The 22837-nt window shown below is 42.2% G+C and overlaps 1 protein-coding gene across 2 annotated transcripts; it reads left to right on the top strand.

Annotated features, from left to right (window-relative positions):
- The first annotated feature begins 9263 nt into the window (after positions 1 to 9263).
- Positions 9264 to 12133, top strand: LOC134189758 (SWI/SNF-related matrix-associated actin-dependent regulator of chromatin subfamily A member 5-like). Of its 2 annotated transcripts, none has more exons than XM_062658130.1 (5): positions 9264 to 9282; positions 10664 to 10786; positions 10848 to 11192; positions 11563 to 11679; positions 11966 to 12133. In XM_062658130.1, exons 1-5 carry the CDS (start codon positions 9280 to 9282, stop codon positions 12116 to 12118), a joined length of 741 nt encoding a protein of 246 aa, XP_062514114.1. In that variant the 5' UTR covers positions 9264 to 9279; the 3' UTR covers positions 12119 to 12133. The 2 variants fall into 2 exon arrangements, with proteins under 2 accessions (XP_062514114.1, XP_062514113.1); XM_062658129.1 differs by lacking the exon at positions 9264 to 9282 and adding an exon at positions 10382 to 10490.
- Positions 12134 to 22837: the final 10704 nt, after the last annotated feature.

Below are 22837 nucleotides of genomic sequence, written 5' to 3'. Positions count from 1 at the left end.
GTCCATATGGTGTGTACTCCTAGTCTGTCACGTACATCTTCACACTGTAATACCACAATATGGTTCGTATGCGCTAGCTAGGTGGGCAATTGTGATTGTTATCGTGTCTCTGTTGACATGATCTCATGCCTACGTGCGTGGTTAGTCGTTTTCTTTAGGCATCAATGTTGACCACTAAAGAGGTCTTTAGTCCTCACAATGCAGAGGACTTGAGTGCAGTGCGAAAACTTCAAAGCCTGTTCACCAGACCATTTCTTGCCAGCGAATGTAGGCGGGGAAAGGTCTGGCTCCGGAAATACTGCAGGAAGCATTGACTTTGCCACCAACCCAGCTTTTGGATGAGCTGTGCTGGAAGGCCTTGAATGGCTGCTGAGGTAGCGGCATCAATCCAAAAGCTGTGGGTGGAATACTCTGATGATGGTAAACCTCGTGATGACAGCAGAGACGTGAGAATAGATGTCAGAGTATGTCTCATCAAGTACTGACCTGAATATTGCAGAAATAGAGGTGACACAGGTGGACCACCGTGAACTTCCAGGTAGGATTGCTTGCACAGCACAACACTCCAATCCACAGCTTGCAATGGTGATTGTCTGGCTTGATTGCATATGGTCTGTCTTGGAGACCTTGAGATGGACGTGCAGCTCTGACACAGTTATACTAATGTCGTTTGCTAGAAGTGTGCAGGAAGAGTCGAACGATGCTGGATACGGCGCTGTATTCTCAGAAACTCGCACGAAGCCAAAGAAAGCCACGGCAAAGGCGGCCTTAAACATGATCTTGTCCTGTGGTGGCATCGCTGTCATTGACTCCAGCAAACGAACCAAAGTGCATAGCACATGAAAGCAGATGGGAAGCTTTGCTTCCGTACCTGAGATGTTAGCCTGAGTGCGTTGTACACCGCGCAATACCGGGATGAGACAACCTCCTTGTAACAAAGGGTTGCCAAAGCCACTTTCCAAGTGGTAGAACCGTATAGCTGCAAGGTAGACCCGAAGAGAGCTGTAGCTGGTAGACAGACTCTCTGATGCAATAAACTCGATGACGGTATCTTCAGATGCTGAACGAGAAATAACATAGCAGAACTGACAAAACTTCGACCAACTACATCTATAGGTGGAGCGTGTGTATTGGGCTAGGCCCAGATGTTACAGCCAGTGAGCATGGGATCTAAAGCCAAGATAGCCACATTAGGAAGTTGGTGGGTACTGGTGATGCGGTCATTACCAGTTTGGCGAAATTCCGTTACCTTTCCACGAGAAAGAGCGTCAGCAATAGCATTGTTAGTACTGGCGATATGTGACACTTTCAGTGTTCTTGCCAGTATCGTCAGTACTGTCAAAATGACGGTTGGGAGAGGAAGGGACGTTTGGAGTGGGGAAAACGGCATTTGTTAACGGTTGGGACAGAATTGGAAAGCCTTAGCATGCATAGTGTGGGATTACGGATCTCAAGAAGACAGTGGTCGTGATGGTTCCAAAGTTGCTACAGAACAATACATATTGTCGTGTCAGACATCTGGTAATCTTAGGCAGTGCATGGTCTTCTTGTTGGTGTTTGAGGAGAATTCCTGTTGACCTTTCACACAAGAAGTGCTAATGAGTGACTGTGGTTGCAGCAGGTGTTCTACTAATTACTGTTTATCTTTAATCTCATGTTTTGTACTATACACCCTTACTCTTTTAGGTCAGCTCATAATTCCAGTTTTAAGTCAACTTGTCATTATATTAATCTACTGTATTATCTGTCTGTCTGTTTGTCTGTGTTGTACTGCATTTTATTCTAGTACGACTAGAGAACAAGTAAAGTAATTTTATGATGCCATTACCAAATATGTCAACATCAAACATTTGATGGCGTCATTAATGACATCATTATATTTAATGACGTCATATTGATGGTTGGCAAAAAGTCCTGGCTAGAACGCTGACTGTAATTGTGAAATTGTGCAAAGCTGCAATTGAACGGCTTCCAAACTAATGACGTAATGCGAGGTTTCTAGACCGCTCGAAGACCCATCTGTCACCCACTACGTTATTGTCACAAAAGCCTGCACCCGCGTATCAAACCATTTGCTACCCCAAGCTACTGCAGCAATCACCAAGGCAAACAGCTCTTGCCAAGTGATGGAGATGCCGTTAGTACTGAACTGCTGAGACTCTTGGCAAGCGTAGATGAACTAGTCGTCTGCATAGAACCACTGCAACTGAAGGAGCCAGACACGTCTGTGTACAGCTAAAGATCTTTGGCTGTAGACCAACTTGGATCCAGCATGAAGGACATACCATTCCACTGCGGTAAATAAACTCTTTCCACTATTACAAATCTGCATAGGTGTTGGATGGTCTGATGATAGCCTGATATGATGATGAAGTTTAGAGGTGGACGTGGAGAAAGCAATGAGAAGGCATAAGAATATTCGACCAGCTGGTAGTACCTTACAAGCACAACTAAGGGAGCCAATGAGCGACAGAAGCTCACATTTGGTACACCTACAGTAGTAGACAAAAGTATTTGCTGGGCAAGAAATTTCAAGGGTTTTTCAGGATGTTTGTGTTTGGGTGGAAGCACAAAATACTAATAAAGCGACTCTTGGTCAATGGTTGTCACGCAATGGCAAAATTGAGCCTAATTGGTACAGAATTGAGTCTAAAGCAGTTGGTTGTTGCAATTGAAGATTATTGTTACAACCTAGTTAAAAGCCGATTAAGTTTACATTACAACTTATCAAGGCATATTCAATGCAAACAATATTACAATCTTCGAAAACAAACTAACTTATCAATTTATGCTCATATCAGGACTTATTTCCATTCTGTAGGCCAGAATATGATGAAAATCAACAAAAAAACTACCCAGCAAATACTGTTGTCCACTGCTGTATGTCGTGAGAGCCAGTTTTCGATTGCTTGCATAAGATATGTATATTTCTCTAAAGGCAGACGAAGATGATGAGATGTGGTGTCAAGTTGTATGCCCAAAAATGTCAAAACATTAGCTGGACCTACAGCCTTCTCGGGAGACCACAGTATCCCTAGTTTATCCAGGGTTGCAAGAATGGTTGACTTAAGTCAGACTTGGAGACGTTGTTTCAAATGAGGCCAAGACAGCAAAGAAATCGCCCGGTTAGTGAAGTAGATTCAGTGTGTCATAATTCTGTCTTCGGATCCACTTGATGGCATCTGCAACCTGGTTGAACAACACCGGGGCAGAGCGGAGGTTGAGCGGTAAATGCTGATGATAATAGTAATAACCCTGCCAGAAGCAACTCAAAAGCTAATGATCATCAGGGTGTACAGGTATTTGACAAAATGCCGCTTTGAGGTCGATCTTTACCATATAAGCATCCGTTTCATGCGAGCGTACCATTGCCACTGCATCATCTTCTGACAGATATGACACCGAGGAGTTATCCTTACTAATCCAGTTGTTAATGCTAAAGCCATATGGTGCTGATAAATGATGAATCATCGGGCGGGAGTTGTCATTTTTAGAACCAGGCCAATGCCAGAAGAAATATACGGCTGAAATGGTGGTGAAGACAACAGACCTCTCAAATAGTCTTTCTTGCATTTCTCTGCTAGCTGAGACATAACAGTGTCAGGGTGTTTCTGCACTGATGACAGATTACGTGTGGTGCGTTTATAACCGAGGACCAGAATAGCCTATGTGACATCCGTGACGAAGAGTGTACAAGATAGAGTCAACAAGCAACTTATCAAGGTGCTGATCAAGCTCAAGTGCAAAGCGTGCAACGTTGGGGCGAAGAACATTAGCAGTTAATAATGACTCAAGGGAGGGGCATGCAGATGCCGGGTGTTTGCCTCGACAACTTGTGCTGTACCGGCATCCGCTTCTAGAGCATGTACCTTTGTTATAATCTCTGCAGATTTCAGTTGTGACCACTCGAGGACTGGTGGTCGCGGTGGAAGTTTCGTGTGCCAGCCAGTTGGGCAGTTGCTGATTTGGCACTTGACAGACTCGGGTTCTACTGCGGAGGCATGATGTCTTGGGCAAACGGTAGCCGTGTGACCAACTACATTGCAAATGTGACATATAGGTTTTGCTTTCCCTGTGAGGACTAGCGCCCAGATGTTTGGGTCTACCTGGTCCCAGCATTTTGATCAGTCTATTGCCATATTCAAGTGAAACTGAGTGTCGTAATGTAGCCATGCGGATGTCTGATATGACGCAGCTGCCTTTGCAATGGTCAGCTGGTACTGGAACAGTTGAGGAGTGAGAGCCAGGTTGCCCATCGCCAGTCTACCTGAATATGGCAGCCAGGCTTCTAGCCACAATGGTGAACTCGAGCTGTAGCCTTTTGCGAGTTGATGTACTAAGTGACACTAACCCATAATTGTCTTCATCCAAATGAAACTGTAGTGAAGAGTTTTGGTGGACTTTCTATAGTCTGTGGGCCAAGTCCAGAATTGTGACTTTTTTGTGCACCACATGGCAAACCATTTTCTTTCTAGCCTATCCTATGTATTTTTTGTGGTGATTACGAAAATGGTGTATTTATTAGCATTAGAGTGTCCAAAGTTGACTAAACAGCGTTTTCTTAAATTAGAAAATGTTGCCATGGTAACCAATATGTAAAATTAAAAGTAGAAGTTGGATTTGCTATTAAAAACATTTAGGTATGGTTGACAAGCTTTCTTACAGCAAAAATCAGATGTATTTAAGCTCAAATAGATAATGTCTACGCATGCAAAGATATCTATAGTCTCGCTGATCTGTGTTATCTACTAGTGACTACTACAACTTCCAATTAGATATAGTCAGTATCACTGATGCTGTTCGCTGTTGCCAACCCGGGAAGTGCTGTCCACACATCTTCCTTTAGCTATATAGCGACCAAGCAATATTTGTCATGCCGATGTGACGCCTTGGATTTCTTGACTTTGTCTGCCTTAAAATCTGTGCTGGGATCTGATGTGTGTCTGTTGCTAAAACATCACTATTTGGTGAACAGATGACAATATTTATGTGAGATGCTCTTGTTTGATGCATGGTGGTGTGTAAAATATTCGGATGTCATGCTTCTTCGTTGCGTGAAAGTGCTGGAATCAATTGGGCAGTGACAACTAGACCATCGATTTGTAGTAAACCTTGAGCAGTTGCTGCGGTGACACACAAATACACACTTACCATCAAGGAAACGTGCGTATTTTGGCAGCTGCATGTCATTTCCTAAACAGAAATCAACGAATGCTATTCTATTTTCTGCTGCTGCTATGAACTTTTATGTCTCGAGGAAGCATCTGGTAAAGATGCTGTACAAGGATGAAAGCAGGTGTGACAATTGATGCACTGCAATTTCTCTCTAGATTTTCAATTGGCGAATGCAGATAGCGAACTATCATGAAGTCAATTCGATTTCTGGAAGACACATTATCGTGTAGAAGAGCGATTCCGTCAATTAGAGATAACTATAGCATGTACGCCAGACAAGGTCACTAGTAATTGAGTTAAAGATTGACGGGGTGTTTTGCTCTGAACTTAGTGTTCTCCCATGGTCACTGGCTACTGTTGATGGATAGACAGTTAAGTCTAAAATGATACATTTTAATACCAGAAATATGTGACTTCTGTAAAATTTTATTAAATACTACCCTCTATAGTTTTCACATCCATGCGCTCGTGAAAACAATCTGTCGGACCGAGGTATTGCTGGAGAATGATTGCCTTTCACTCTTGGTAAATGCAACACGGGCAGGGCTCGAAAAATCGGTCCAACTAGTTGCCATTATTTGACGAGTTTTTGAAAATTTTAGGTCGTCAAAATTTTTAGTCTAGGATGTCATGTTGATATCAATCATGGTGTTTAGTGGTATATTGCCATTTTGAAGCTCGCACAAGGAGAGGACTAGGTACAAGTCTAGTGCAAGCATACAGTGCAGTATTCCGTACTTCGCAATGACATGCAACCAAGACTATCCAACACATTACCGCTGATTCAATGGATACGATGTGTTACACTAGGCAGAGCTAAGACATCTTCATGGAGGCAGGGAAGGGCAGTGGTGATAGCTACTTGTGGGCATGGTTGTTTCAAATGTGGGCGTGGTCATCTGAGTGGGGTTTGCTAGCTTTGTGGTACAGTGCTAGAGCAACATAGGGTGCTTGTCTTCATGTTAGTATCATTTCAAAGAGCAAAGTTTTCAATGTGTAGGCGAGTGGCGTAAAAATACAATGTGAGTTTTTGCATAGCAAACTTTGTTATTTATATTATCTTAGCCTAAGATGACAAATACCTGTGAGATCTTGAAAGCCTAAACAGCAAATTAGGCATGGTTGCTAGACGTCGGTTTCATCAAAATGAAGCAGTGTGAGTGCAGTGATGGTATGTAGACTCCACCCTAGTCTGACATGGCTCATCCTATTCTAGCTAAGTGGTAGATTTCATTACCTTAATTGCATTTCTAAGGGAATGTGAGACAGCTAATTAGTTGTCACTGACGTCTTCAGAGTCAGAAACAAAGATCTCATCGCTTTCAGAGGTCAAGGAGTCATCGTTACTTACTTCTATCACTTAGCCTCTCTACTGCTTGTTCTACAATGCCATCACGGGTTTTATAATGCGACTCTGCTTCCCTAATTACTTGGTCAACGCACTTCTTCTACTTCTCAGCAGTCATGGTTTGGATTCCTTCCTTGGTCAATCTCTCAATTGCTGATATCGTGAAGTCCTTGTTGTTTTCTGCAGCATAGCCTTTAACTTGTGCCCATACGAGTTTGATGGGATTTAGTTCGCAATGACTAACTTGAAGTCGAACTTGATGGCATTTGTTTAGCCTACGCAATTGTAATTACTCTAATTCAATTTCCTTTTCCTCCCACTGTACAGGCCAATCTGACGTAGAACCTACCCATAATTCCCACATTACACCTATTGTTGGAATAGACTTTCCACAACAACAGGTGTTTTATTCATACAAGAACTCAAACCACTGGTCTCCATTTCTTGCCTAACACATAGATAGTTAAGGCGTGGCAGGCATAAGTCAAGGCGTGGCGGCATTAGCCAAGGGATGGCAAGAATGGGCATGTCCTTGTAAAATTTAGCCAAGGTGTGGCAGGCTGCCACGTCTTGATGCCTGGGGAGAACACTGGTGCTATCCTGCTAGTGTAATAATGTACTACGTGTACATGTCATTGTATGACAAATGTCCCAATGCGAGCGTCAACCGCGAAGTGGCACATATTTCAGTACAGTACAGCTATCTGCCTGCATACTGAGGACACCATTACAAACTAGCCTTGGTCAGCTATAGTCGCCATTTGACGACCTACTTTTCGAGCCCTGACGGGTATAAACGTTACAACTTTACTTTCTCTGCAACACCCAAAAGTCTACCTTAGCTAGGCAACCTTTGTTGAAAGAACTGCCAATTTTGTCTCTCCTTGGCCCTAATTGCTGCAAGCCGGTATGAGCTACGTCATAGTCTACCTCATAAGGAGCAGTTATACTCCAGAGCAAAGACGGACGAGATCATCAAAGTTATCGGCCAAAAGACTAGCTTGTAGACAGGCAGTCCTGATCAATGCAAGAATCGCATTCGAGTGTCTTTGTAAACCTACAAGCTGTCACCTCAATAAAATTCACTAATGCTACGCCAAGTACTATATTTGCAACACAGTACAACATTTCAGGTACAGTACAACGGTCAAAGCACGATTTCTCACATCGATCCTCTGTAGTTGACGTTACTACTTGGAACTAGAGGTTTAATTAGACTCTCTACAGCGGTATTATCACTTAATTGCAAATGGTAACGTTTCGGAAGCTTCACAGTAACGTACAGTTACCAGAAACCATCACAAGATCAGGATTTTGCCTCAACTTGTATAATGTGCGTTAGGTCTCGCGGTTCCAGTTCATTGCTGTGCGGCTAATTTGCAAAATGGTCTTGTTCTAGGTGATTGGACACGATCTGTCTTGCCAAACATACTGTACTGACATGATTAATACCCCAGGCCTCGAGTAAGGTCTCATCCCCACCTTTGGTCCAGGTCCTAAGATTTTCACACCTTTTTGTTCTTTAATTGGTGCTAATTGATGCTTTCTATATAGAGTAGCTTCTTTAATTGCCTACACATTTGGCAACATGTTCTAGGCAGCTATGCCCAAGAGATATCATAGCTTCATTGTTGAATACAAGATCAGCATTGTTGAATGGCATCAAGGCAATGGCTTGGTGGTGTCAAAAACCGCCAACCAATTTAGCATTGACAGGAAGTGTGTGCAGGATGGCTTGTCAGGTGGTTAATTACTTGTCAATTGATTATGTTAATTACTTCCACCACTTAACACCTGCAGGTGTCAGGTTTTGAGTAAAGTCCCATCCCCTAGTTTACCTTTGATGCTAGCCAACCATGGGGGTGGGGTATTAATTACGTCAGTACAGTAGGTATTCTCAAACATCTAGAGTCATACGACAAGCTCCAAGTACCAAAAATTGGTTTGCCAAAGGGTGCATGGATGGCATTTTCTGAAGCCTTTTTTGCAATTGGCCCAAGGACTACTATGTGAGATGCTACTGGGGCTGTAGCAGACAACAGAGCAGAGAAATCAATGTACTCGCTGGTAAGAATACGAGATGTCCACTGGTCTGGTATCAGAAAAGGTGCATTGGCGGCTGGACTAGCAGCAGTCACACCAAGAGAAACTGCTATTGGTAGGTATGTAGATGTTGACAAGACGGTAGTGGTGGTGGTGGTGGATGCTCTCGTGTTACTAACAACAGGTGGTGACGAATGAAGTTCTCTTTGCAGCTCTTCTTGGACCAAATGCCATAAGCGCTCCACTGTGCGAGGAGTAAATACTCCCTCACCGTCTGGTTCAACAGGACTTTGAACGGAATCTATAGATGCCGTACCACTTTGACTGATATGACCTTGTGGAGGATGCAGTTGGCTTTGCAGGAACGGAAGCTATACATGCAGCAAGACAAGCGATCTTGGCTTCCCGCACACCAGTAGTCAAGAGATTCCTTGTCGACAATTCGAGCGTCAACAATTCGTCTGACAGCGATGAGACGTCTTCTGCTGACAGCAATGGCATTAGCTGGCGACATTGACGTTTGCGAGGTGGCATACCGACTAAGAAGCAGCGATGAGCAGCCGACAAGACAAAGCAGCTTTGCCCCATGCCAACTACCAATGCGTGTCCATTCATCGTTAATCTACATTAGCAATGGCTAATTCTGTTTTTGTCACTTTGTCTCGTGAACATTTGCCCACAAACGTCACATAACTCTGCCTATATTCATCTGCATGGTGAGATTTGCCTCTATCATGGTTGTGTCTTAACTTTCCAGATTGTGATCTGAATGTTTGTCCACAATAATTGATGCAATGTAATGGTTGCTAGTTCACAGCCTGATTGCTCTGCTTTTTTTGTCTTTGGCTGCCACTCTTGCTTGAGTGATTAAATTGATTTTTTGTACAATGTCTCTTCATTGCTGTGTAATGTCGGTGAGCTCAGACCAATTGGCACTTATTTTAATCATTTTAAGGTTTTCTGTTACCGTATTCCACTAACAAATCTTAACTTCATTGGGTGCATGAGGGGGAAGTATCCATCCATACATTATTTTTTGGGCAAATGATGATCTTTCATGTGTTTGAGATGTCCCACCCATCTTATAGGAGCATTCCCGGAGTTATGCGCTAGCTGCTGGCTTCGCCTTCGCTTGCTAATGGGAAATCCATGCTAACCAAGTTGGGTATCTGGGCGCTATCTCAGAGCAAACCTGGCAGATATATGTTAAGAATGTTTAAAAACTGACGGGCCGTTTCAAGAATTTCGTCCGCCAAGTGAAGTGTTTTTTGCACGCCATCAGATCACGTGAGCCTTATGCAATCACGTTTTCGGAAATTGTATCTCTGTTGTTTTCGTCGCTCCAAGAACGGTGGAAACCGTCGTGCTACTTTCAGACTGTTTACAGACTGACCTTTTTGTGCGATTTATTTCCGTCTGGCAACATTCGAGAGAATTGGCATTTTGTGACATTCTTTGGCGTTAAAGACAATGGCCGCTGTCGTCGATCGTGTTCTAACAGTTCTAACACTTTCCACAAACTTCCTTGATCACCAGACCTCGCTATTTCAGCTGCGCACTGCGCTGTGCACTAAAGCTGCGCAGTTCTCCGGAGTGTTCCTTTAAGCCATTTGCTGTTAGTGAGTCTTCTGGTGTTTCCAGACATCCCAGCATCTGATGCAAGACATTTAATGTTACTGCTTTCAACTGTTGTTATTTATTGATCCCCAACATTACTTTTTGACACTGATTTGTAAAAGTCACCAGCCTTGAAATGTCACGTTTATTCACCGGCCTCCCCACACATACACATGCACACACACACACACACACACACACACACACACACACACACACGAATGCGCACATGCATGGAATCTATGTGCACCTGGTTTTTGAATATGAATACTCTACAGGTCTTCAACACAGAATCTGTTATGAAAAGGTCTGAATGCAATGCTGTATGGTTTTTAATTATGTCTGGCCTTGTGTTATGAATGAAAACAAAATGTTTTTGTATTAATTAACGGAGTTGTTGGAATTTTGGTCAGACATGTTTTATTTGGATTGTGTATTATGGAGATGTTTTGTTAATGATGTAGGTGTTTTGGTTTGTAGACTGCAGAATCAAAGGAAAAATTGAAACATATTGGTGAAGATTCGCTCAGAAATTTTACTTTGGATACAGCAGCTAGTGGAAGCATATTTGAATTTGAAGGAAAAGATTTTCGCAAGGCAAAAGTATAGCATTTCAGTTTATTGCATTATTAAACATAGAGTGATAAAATCATTGTTCATTGAGGCTGTTCGGCATTGGATTGAGCCTCCTAAACGAGAGAGAAAAGCCAACTATGCTGTTGATGCTTATTTTCGAGAAGCTCTTCGTGTTAGTGAACCTAAGGCACCTAAGGCTCCTCGTCCACCCAAGCAGCCCAATATCCAAGACTTTCAGTTCTTTCCACCAAGACTTTTTGAGATCTTAGACAAGGAGATTTATGCTTTTCGCAAAGCTCTTGGTTACAAAATACCACTCAATGTGGACTTGTCCAATGCAGAAGAAGTCCAACAAATGGAGCAGCATAAAATCGACACATCGGAACCTTTGACTTATGATGAGGTGCAAGAAAAAGAGCAGCTTTTGCAAGAGGTAAATAGATTTCAGTGTGTCTTGGAGTTGCAAACTTACATCATTGTACTATAAAATGTACATAATAGTTGAATTACCACATGAAACTACTCTGGCATGATTTGAGTGATTGACATTAGTGTTTTGTTTGAAGTCTTGCAACCTGTACTTCATCAACCAATTTTGCTAAAATAGTTTGTGCTTTAAGGTGATTTCTCGAATGTACTAATCAAGGCTTGTATATATGTACTATTGATAACTCAGTTGAAGCATTTATAAGCTGCACACCTGTTGCTATTTCAGTATGACGATTTTTATTTCCTGTAGCACAACTGTTGTTTATTGCCATTTTGATAACAAAGCTATTGTTCTTGTTATCTGTCTTGTCCAGGGATTTACAGATTGGAGTAAGAGAGATTTCAACCAGTTTGTGAAAGCATGTGAACGTTGGGGAAGAGACGACATTGAGCGGATCTCTCAAGATGTGGAAGGCAAACTTCCAGAGCAGGTTAGTGATCACTGGCGGAGAGTTATGTTTCTCAGTTGTAACAGAGGATTTAGGTGCACTATTTGCTTATGTAGCATTTGCATGAATTTATCAGTAAAGAGATCTATAGTTATGGTGTGTATGTCAATTATGACCATTACTATTAAAACGATTAATTTATTGCACATTGCTGGAATGACAGCATCCTGTCTATATATACTAGATAATATAATTTTTTACACATACTGTAGTAGGTATTTCTCTTTGAAGTCTTTGTTGTTGTCAACTTGTGTTTGTTGCTTGTTAGGTGAGGCAATATTACGAGGTTTTCTGGGAAAGATTTAATGAGCTGCAGGACAAGGAAAAGGTTATGGCACAGATAGATAAAGGCGAAGCCAAAATACAGAGGAAGCTGGGAATCAAGAAAGCACTAGATGCAAAGGTATTATACTTGATCTAATCCATGGTTATATAAATGCAATAATAAAGATGCAGGACTTTGGCTTAGTACTTCAAGTAGTGCGTAGAACTTTGTGTAAGTAGAGGTCATGATATTGTTAGTAAGTAACCAGACACTCTACACCTTTAGATACATTTGTGTTTCTTGGGCAACATCGGGTCAGGTGTCCTTGCCAGAGTGAAGTTAGATGTGAACAATTAGTTAAAGCTGGTTGCATGTCAGTGTCTATAGACCTTATTCGATTACTTCATTTTGCTAAAATAACATGCGGTAATCTGCCATCTTGAGAGGGAAGAAGCACTTGATCTACTGAGTGGCACTGCGATTTTCCACATGGCAAGTCAAAGGTACTTTTCATACTACGGGGAATTGGACAGTAGTGCGAAGGAAAGATACGGCTGCAAATTGCAAAAGACGTAGATAATCCGTACACGTTTCTTGCCGGTTCTGAAGACAGCGATTATTTCCCAGAAATAGGAGTATCCTGACATATAAAACTTTCTCGTCAACACTCCTAGCCCTTATACAAGGAAGGAAATGAAGATGTATAGACGTTTGGAGGGCTACAAGTTTCTGTTGCAGGATGGGTAGGTGAGGTTGTTGTGTACACAATGTAACTCGAGACGGGAGCAAGTCTATTGTAATGAAAAAGGCAAGACATTCCCAATGAATTTCAGGAACACTTCTCAGGCCATGGATAGTAGCTGAAACGAGCGGAATTGTTTTGTGTGCTCACTGCACCTGCATGGCAGAGTTGGAAGAACCATGTTCACACATTGCTGCCTTGCTTTTGCAGCTGAAGCTCGTACTCATGTCATCAAGAACACATTAAGTACTTTTGTTGCTTGTAATGGAAGTCTCCTACTATTCAAAATGTCAGGTATGCTTCAATTTCTGACATTGATTTCTCGTGTCCAAAATCAAAGAGAAGGGAAAGTATGGTATGTAAGACTAGGGAACTCACCAACTATCGTCAAACTCAGTCATCTCAGTCCACGGTCCTTCTGATACAGACGTTGCTGCTCTATTTAAAGAATTATCTAGATTACACAAATCTGCACTGCTTTCTGTAGTTCCAGAGTATTCAGATCTGTATGTGACTTGCTATGATGACAACAAACCTGCACCATTGTCAATTCTCTTTCAGGAAGTTTTGCTAGAACCTTCCTACACAGATGTCATTGCCCATTGTGATAGAGTTTGGAAACTTGAAAATCACATCTGAACAGGCAAAAGCTGTCAGGAAAGCGACTCTTCAGCAGGCCCATTGCACAGGCCTGGTATACATGCAGAGCTGGTAGAGTAATTGCTTCCAGATTCAAGGCTGCTGCATGTACAGATATCAACCAGCCCTCTGTGTCTTTGTTCAAGGCAATATGTTATCCGGAGAGCTACAAATTCTCATCCAAAGCAACCAGATAGAGTTGTGAACATGAACAGATTGCAAAGAAGGCCTACCTCAAGAAGGCTGAAGGTGATCATTTGAATTTATGTTTTAGTGATTGTGGGTTGGTTATTAATCCCCAATACCCTCACCTTGGAGCAAGCCCTGATGGTTACATAATCTGTGACTGTTGTGGGTAAGGGATGCTTGTGGTGAGGTGTCCATACTCTTGTCTCACACTATCTGTTGTTGAGGCAACAGGAAAAAACAGTTGTCCCAGATCAAGGTTGACAAGGCTCGTCAGTTGTCTCGGTACAGATTCATGTGGAACAAGTTATTGGGCTGCTTAAAGGGGAACTCACACGCAAAAGCAAGTTGCTTCTGAAAATGCCTTGCTTTCAAGAAGTTCAACAGTACCCTAGTGGCCAGCCAAAGCGACTAAGGCCGTGGTCAAACTAAATTCACATTAGCTTTACATTCCAATTTACACTTCCATATGCTAATACTAATGTCAATGTGCGGTCACGCCTAGCATATTTGTTGTTGTAGATTTCAGTGGCGTCACACCGGCAGATAAAAGCTCTCCTGTTTGCAGTCTTATTAGTGCTTCAGAGTGACCAGACTGTGTTTGTTGCTGACAATAACCTTGGTAGGTTTCGCAAAAGCCGAATTTTTGCCCAGAAGGTAACGTGTCGCTGCCATATGCCTCCTATGGCTTCTGAAATCTACACAGCATTTTCATATTGTTCTGCGCTGTTGAGAGAAATATTGAAGTTAAGGTTGAAACGTAGATTTTGATTTGCTTCACGAAGAGCTGGATTTTGAGAGTCAGAAGTGTGCAAATCTTGGCAGGAAGTTGGTAAGATGTACCCCGACTGGGAAGACAGTCAATATGTTGCCTACTTGAGAATGCCGAAGAGCGTTTTCTTCACAGTTTGTGGGTTGTATGGCAACTTTCTTCGAAGAAAAGATACTCCAATGCGTGCAGCTATTCCAGTTGAGAAACGAATGGCTATTCATTTGTTCTGGCTTGCTTACTCTGTTTCTGTCATATCCGTTGCTGGTCTTTTCTGTATTGGAAAGTCTACGCCTGTAGCTATCGTTCATAATGATGTCCACGTCCTGCGTAAACACATGATTTCTTCAGCAATTCTGTTCCCTGCAGGTTCAGAACTTGACCAAGTGTTGTGTGATTTTGAAGCTCTATGTCATCTTCCTCGGTGTGCTGGTGCTCTGGATGGTACGTTCATGGATAGAAAAGCCTATCAAGTTTGGAGATTCATATTTCTGCTACAACCGTTTTCACTTTATCACTATTTTGGCATGTGTAGATGCAAAAGGTATCTTCACATCAGTCAATTCAGGAAGACCAGGGTCTGTAGGTGATTCTTTCACCTATAATCACAGTAGTTTGAAAAGAAATATTGAAACTGAGGATTGGCTTCATGTATGTCATTCAGAAATTATCAACGGACAGGAAATTAGACCCTTTCTAGTTGCTGATTCTGCCTTTTCTTTGTCCACAACAGGAATGAAGTACTTTAATGAAGATCCAATGAGATCTCACTGTGTAAGCTTTAACTACTCTGTCATTCGTACTAGGAGAGTCGTAGACAAGCATTTGGTCGTTTAAAAGGGACTCTGGAGAGTAACTGCACAAAGCAAGCTAAATGACCGTCTTTGCAAGTGTTATAAGCACTGTTTGCTGTGGACTTCATAATATTTGTGAGAGATACGAATGTCCTCATGAAGGTGACATTTACCAGATTCCACAGGTTTTGAAGATGGTGACCCTGATCTTCTTAGAGGTGGAAGAGAGGTCAGGAATGTCATTTCAGAATGGGTTCATGCTCATGATCCTCGATAAGCTGCAAGTTTGGTTTACATTCTTTAAATTCTTACTTGATTATTCAGTGCAGTAAACAAAGTTAAAATACTTGGTGTAGGTGGATATTCTTGATGACTATGCAGATTAGATTGGTATATATAGTGTGCATTAATGGTATAACTATGCAGATAAAGTAGTACAGTGTGGTATGTGCTAATTAACCTGCAATATGTTGCAGTCTAACTGTAGAACATTAGATCATAAACAACTTCTATAGCACTATTTATCTTTACTGTCATTAAACAGCCGCTTGAAAAGCTCTGCTTGAAATAGCTGTTGCTGTTGCATCATTGTCTGTTGAAACTGCAGTCTTTCCCTCTCCAAATGGTTTCTTGTCTCTTCCTCTCTTTCTCTCATTTCTATTTCAAATCTTTGACGAGGCTGCTCTCGTTTTTCTTCAAATTCTTGAAGCATTTGCTGCTGCTGCATTTTGTGTTCAAATTGCCTTCTCTGAGCTTCTTCTTGCTGTACTGCCAAACTCTCTAAGAAAGCAGTCTGTGCAGCCACTGTGCAAGGAATCTTCTTCGTGTCTCTGCTTTGTCTTTCTGTTTTCTCTGTTTGGTTTGCTGTTGATTGTCGTCATTGTCGGCATTTTGATGGGAGCGAGGCTCCTAGCGTTAGCACATGTTGACAGAATGTTTCTCATGTGACCATTGTATGCGCTATGTTTTCAGGCTATTTGCTGCTAATATCTAGCACTCTCATATTCAGCTTTGCCTGTAGTTCAGGCCAACCTTCTACCTTGATTGCATAGCTATGCAATCAAGCTTGCGTGGACGTAGCGCTAAACGACGGAGTGTACCTTTAAGGAGAAATCGCAATTTGAATGCTTCCAGACAAAGATGGTGCAAGAGGCATGACGTTGCTGGATGATGACCTTTATAGTTTTGTATTGGATAAACCTAAAAAAGCACGATGCCGCTTTCTACATTAAATCGCCTGATTGGAGACAACACTTGAACAGTCATCTTCACTGTGAGGTGGTGCAGCTTCGTAGCGATGAGAGGAAACTCTGGAGGTATTCATTATGACTTCTCATGCGTATAGGTCTGGAACTTTGAGGAAACACGGCATCAACTTCTGCTTTGACGTGTAGTGCTGTAGAAACTGGAAGAAGTAGTAAACTACAACACTTTCACAGCTGTCATAACCCTAACCCTAACCCGCCCATTATAGCTCTGCTTTGAAATCTCTCTCAAAGCAGCCCGACTAAGAATAATCTATCAGTACTCTGGGATGTGGTCCAACTGCCTCCATTTTTAGCCTCAAATGCAAAATCCATTCTCTCAACTGTGCTTGATCGAATAGAAATCTAAACAGACTTCTTTCACCGTTCCTGGCACATTTACGACAAACTTACAAGTCATCGGCATACTAATGAAAGTTAGATATCTCAAATGTGAGTTAGGGAACTTCAGATCGGCTAGAAGAGTCGTAAACTAGGAGAGCACGACAAAGCGGAAGTTGATGCTGTGCTTCCTCGAAGTTCCAGACCTACACACAGAGAAGTCATAATGAATGCCTTTAACGTTTTCCTCTCATCGCTACGAAGCTGCACTTACCTCACAGTAAAGGTGAATGCTCAAGTGTTGTCTCCAATCAGGCAATTTGATGTACAAAGTCGCGTCATGCTAATCGAGATTTTTCAATACAAACCATCCAGGTCGTCCTTCAGTGACGCCATACCTCGCACGCTCTCGTCGTCTGGTGCATTTGAAATGCGATTTCTCCTTTACAGAGTTGCTTTGGCTAGCGAATAAGGTTCCGTTGAACTTTTCGGAAGAAAGGCTATTTTCAAGAAAAACTTGTTTTTGCGTGTGAGTTCCCCTTTAAGCAAGAAAAGTACAGCATTGTAAATTCTACTCTTCCTATAACCATGATCATGTGTGATGTGAAGAAACTCAATACAGTATGATAGATAAAATTGTTACCATTTGCTGTGCGTTATGTAACTGCTGTGAGTCAGTCGTTCCGTTCAGTAATTTTTCAGTCATGTCATAGAGTTTTTGAAACTGATAAACACTATAACGTCATAACTAAGCTCTGTACCTATTTTACTTGTGCCTACTTCTTGATCTCCTGTGGCAATCATGACAAAACCATTTCCTTTGAGAGGTAACTGCATCTTCAGGCTGGTCTTGTGAAACCACTCAATTGGGCATTGTTCATTGTCACAGGATATCATATTTCCAAATTCTTTGCCTTTGCAATAGCACCTTTCCGAAGAGTTGGTAAGCATTCTGTCTGTGTCGTGTCACTTTGGGTATGCTCAATCTCTTCTACTGTTGCAGTTGTAGACAGTATTGGAAATGAACTCTGCTATACCACTTTCCTATAGTTCCGATATGACACCCGTTTAAAGAAGGTTGTAATGACATCTGCAATAAACTCCTTGTTAGGCTTTATTCTCAGTAGTACCAGTTTATCCTGATTCCAAAGCACAAATTCACAGTAGCTTGCTTCACATAACTTCATCTGCAACTGCACCTGATAGAAGCGTGTTTGTTTCTTAAAACATAGCTGCCATCAATATGATCAAGACAGAAAGTATTGCTAATTGGGAACAATAGCAACCAACCGATTCTTGCACATTGAAGCTGCGATCTTCTAAAACTTGATCCTCCAGTAGAAGGTGATTTAACAAGCCACATTTTTCTGTCGAATATTTTCTGAGACATGCCCACATCATCCTTTAGATATAAATGAAACAAATCCTTGAGGAGTAAGTGATCAGAAACTTTACTGTGTTGTGGTGCTTGTAATTGGAGTATGTCTTGAGCTCTTGCCATAAGGCCCTTTGTCCGTTCACAAAAGACATTCAAAACAGTCAATTATACAAACACAGTTTTTTAAAGTTTTGCTTGAAATCAGGTGGCATTGTTTTTCGTAGCTGTTCACGTTCCTGCCATAATATCAGAGGTTTTAAACTGATGAACATACTACTGATCCACTGTCTCCAATTTTTCAATAGTTGACTGGCTAACTCCAAATCTATAGGTTATGTCTTGATCATAGAGGTTGAGACGAAACTGTATCAAGATTGCAAAGAACTGTTGAAATTTGGACAACTTACAGAGTTCATGGTAAGGAACATACAATTGAACTAAGTTAAACACTGCAATAAGAACTTGATAAGTAGGAAGACCGGTGTAGAATTCACCTTACTGTCATCCCCTTCCGGCATGCCTTCACTGAACTCTGCACTACGAACTGATGCACACTGTTGGAATTCTGCAGTCATCAAACTGTAACATTTACCCTCTAGTACTTTTTTCATAGCTGTTTACGCTCCAGCCATAATATCAGAGGTTTTAGACTGATGAACGAAGTGCTGATCCACAGTCTCCAGTTTTCTGAGATAGCTGACTGGCTAACACCAAATCTATAGGCTATGTCTTGATCATAGAGGTTGAGACGAAGCTTTATCAAGACTACAAAGAGCAGTTTGAATTTGGACAACTTACAGAGTTTATAGTAAGGAACATTCACTTGAACGAAGAAGTTGAATACTGCCATAAGAACTTGATAAGTAGGAAGACAAGTGTAAAATTTCACCCTACTGTCATCCTCATTTCACCCTACTGTCATCCTCCGGCATCTTTTCACTGAACTTTGCACTACGAACCGATGCACACAGTTGGAATTATACAGTCTGATTAGGCTCCCAGTTTTTCCTGTTTACAGCGCTTATCCAGCGTGATCGTTCTTAATCTGTAGGAAAGCGGTAGAAGCTTATCTTGCATCTGTTTGGTCCATAACCAACCGCACAGCAACTCTTTACCATCTCCACTTCCTCTTGACTTCCTCCACTCAAAATGACGTCCAATAGATGATATTGGGGGGGGGGGCGGAGCTTCTAGAGCATTCGCAATCTTGAGGGTAACACGCACCTTTTGCCAATCTCACTGTACACGAAGTCCACGTTTCCGGGTCTGCTTCTGAACCGTAGATCATCTTGTCGTTGACTAGGCTTTGTAAATATGTTCACTACTTACCATTTCGTGCATCTTGTGAGAGACTTTGCCTGCGTAGAGAAACATAGGAAGCCATTTCATGAGTACGGCTTGTCAAGGGTAAGAGACTGCTGTTTAAACTGAAGTCGCCTGATTCACACCCTGAACAGATACACATGGAGTGGAAAGACAGACTACTCATTGCCTAGCGATGGAAGTTTTATCAGGTGAAGATTTTGCAGTAGAGGAACCCATTCGGGGTAACTGAACGTGGTGCACTGTGTGGCTGAATCGGACTACTTGTTTCCCCCATCTAGCATTCTTGAACTGTGAAACTGTGTATCTTGTCGAACTAGAGTCAGCAAAAATTCGTCTAGCCTATTCAACTCTTTGTGGAAGGCGGTGAGCTCATGACTTTGGCCTGATTCTTTGTGTTTGCTATGCAGAGTAATAGTCTTGGCTGCTGGTTCAATTCAACTCCGCACTGTATCAAGCACATTTCTTGACATAAAACTTGATCTTATCATTTAGCAGTGTGTTGAGCGATTCCTTGCAACTCAGACTTTGCAGATGCAAGGTCTTACTCGAGAACTCCAATCTTGTTTTCAAGTTCCACTATTTCATTTGCTTGCTGTTCAATTATCCGAGGTAAACCGTCAGCTTTAGCCTCAGTGACATTTTCGACTATCAACATCTTCACTTCTCTGGAATCACTAGACTCTATACATGTCTTGATCAACTGCACTTGCGGATGAGGTAGAACAGCCTCTGCTTTCTGATTTAGACGTTACAGCTATGGAATAGCTAGTGCGTGTGTGTAGTGTTACTTTAGACATAACTGTTGCTGGGACGTTTAGGCTGGCAGTGCTAATAAACAGACTGTAGTGTACGTGTACTGTACTCTGATCCGCGTCAGTACCTATCAGAGTGCAAGTTATCACAGTAACATCTTTGACTTGGCCAATCACGTATATACAGAAGCAAGATAGACTGCCCAGAAACAACGTGGAATGTCCTACATGTCTGGTTACCCCAAATGGGTTCCCAGGTGGCATGATTTCACTCGCTAAAACTAATCCATCGCTAGGCAATGAGTAGTCTGTACTTCCACTCCACGTATATCTGTCCAGAGTGTGAATCAGATGACTTCAGCTTGAACAGCAGTCTCTTATTTTAGATAATTACCCTCGAGAAGTCGTACTCAAGAAATGGCTTCCTATGCGTCTCTACGCAGGCAAAGTCTCTCACAAGATGCACGAAATGGTAAGTTGTGAACTTACTTACAAGCCTAGTCAACGGCAAAATGATCCACGGTCCAGAAGCAGACCCGGAAACGTGGACTTTGTGTACATCGAGATCGGCAAAAGGTGCGTGTTGCCCTTGAGATTGCGCATGCTCTAGAAGCTCCGCCCCCAAGTATCATCTGCTGTGACACGTTACGTGTGACACTGTGCATATTGGTGGTATAAGATGCTCAGCCACATTTATTTTGAGGTAAGGGGTCTGCCTTCAACTACCCTACTCGCCAAGTATAGCCCAAGGGCTCAAGTCAGCTCCCATTCCCACTTTTGGCCTAGACTGTAAGGTTTTCACATCCGTTTGTTCTTTAAACGCAAGATCAAAAATTCTTTTATGTTGGAAATCGATGGTTCTAGTTGCATACGTATATGACAGGGAAAAGTTTTAGATTTTTAAGTTAAGTCTTCGCTGAGAAATAGCAGGTCAAGTTGCTTCCGGTTCTTCAAGTTTTGGTAATATGCGTGGTGTAGTGTGCACGTCACAGAGGGGAGACGTGTACTGTACACAAAGGAATCTGTGGTGAAAGAATGATTTGGTGTTGTGTGGCTGCAGGATGCACCAATTTGCGCAAGTCATACGCAAGCGTGTTTCGATTTCCGAAGAAAAGAGTGGGAATTGCAAATAAGTTTGTCATCCAGACGACTACTACTGAGTACGATGCGTCCCACTGAGTGGACTGTCTGTAGTAGCCACTTTAACCCTGATTGCTGTAAATTCAGGTCTATCGGAGAACTTGGTCTGCGTTGTAGAAGAGCGAAATTGAGGCCACCATTTTTCATCTACCTACTTCCACACTTCAAGATGGTAGCACTCTGGAACCTTCACAAAGGAAAAGGAGAGCCGAATTTGAGAAGCAGGGAAAAGAGAGGGTAAGGAAGCATTTCGTGCAAAACTAAAACTGCTGCAAATGGCTAGGAGCGGTCAGACTCTTGATGACTAGACTTGTGTAGTGAATGCAGTTGTATTTATTGCAGTATTGTACAGTGAAGTTAAACCTTGTGTGAATGTTCGTCAACGTGAGTTCAATGCACAAACGTCAACTCAATTGTTCTCTTTTCACAGTATTAGCTAATTTTGCTATAACTTGCGTGCACCAGTACACTGTGCCATTATCGTCGCTAGTATTCGACATTATTATCGCGTCATTATTTGAGACAACCTCAAATAAGTTTTGACAACACTCGCACTCCACACAAGCATATAACCATCATCTCACAATGACCACAGCTACCCCTGTGATGGTGGTTTACTTACCCGGATATGCATCGATTACGTTTGCTACTTCTACTTCTACTTATGATGGTGACAGGCTATCTGGTGGCCTGTCCTATTCCTCATTGGCTTCCAAGGCAGCAGGCGATCTTTCAGCTTCAGAGACGCTATCGCTGAGCTCGAACCTGTATGGTGTAATGGCTTCCAGCAGATCATCCTCATTCTGCGATTTATGCGATGACGGAGCGGTGTCATCACTTAGAAACCTCCAGACGGCTCTTCAGAAGAATAGCTGTCGTCGGCACCCCTGCCATAGTTGCGTTGCCTTGGAACTGAAGATGTAGTCATTTTTACAGGCTGCTGACAATACAGACGCACACGCGTCTCCCCTTTGTGACGTGTACACGACACCACGCCTGTTACCGGAACAAGAGCCGGAAGCATCTTTAACCTACTATTTCTCAGCGAAGACTTAACTTAAAAATCTAAACTATTTTCCCTGTCATGTATGCAACTAGAACTATCGATTTCCAACATAAAAGAATTTTTGATTTTTATGTTGCAGTTACCCTTTAATTAGTGCTAACTGGCATTTTCTACAACATCTTAGGGTTGCGTATGTGTTTGACAACGTGCAGCAACTATGCGAAGAGAATTCATTCATTTACTGTTGAACAGAAGATTAGCTTTGTCTAGTGGCATCGCCACAATGGCTTGGTGGTGGCAAGAACTGCCAACCAAATTAACATTGACGGGTGGTGTCATTAGCCCTGAGTTAATTGGTTGATCACTTCCGCCAAGTAACATCTATATGTCAGTCTATCAAGTAATGTCCCATCCACCTTTTCCTTTGATGCTAGCCAACTGTGGGGTTGGAGTAATACTCGGACGAGTAGGGTACTTTTGTTGCCAAAGCTTAATTAAGTCACTGGTGTTATAGTATCTAAATGTTCCAATAAATGCAATCATATGTATATTTCATT

The sequence above is a fragment of the Corticium candelabrum genome, chromosome 14 (genome assembly GCF_963422355.1).
Source record: "Corticium candelabrum chromosome 14, ooCorCand1.1, whole genome shotgun sequence".
Classification (NCBI taxonomy): domain Eukaryota; kingdom Metazoa; phylum Porifera; class Homoscleromorpha; order Homosclerophorida; family Plakinidae; genus Corticium; species Corticium candelabrum.
Note: the sequence above shows the minus strand (reverse complement) of the source record. Positions and strands in the feature narration are given on the sequence as shown.

Bases quoted from the DNA above. Each gene is read 5' to 3' on its own strand.
- LOC134189758 (XM_062658129.1), top strand. From the start codon at position 10,413: ATGCATGGAATCTATGTGCACCTGGTTTTTGAATATGAATACTCTACA. The intron at 11,193-11,562 runs GTAAATAGATTT...TGTCTTGTCCAG, and splicing joins AAGAGCAGCTTTTGCAAGAG to GGATTTACAGATTGGAGTAA. The intron at 11,680-11,965 runs GTTAGTGATCAC...GTTGCTTGTTAG, and splicing joins AAGGCAAACTTCCAGAGCAG to GTGAGGCAATATTACGAGGT.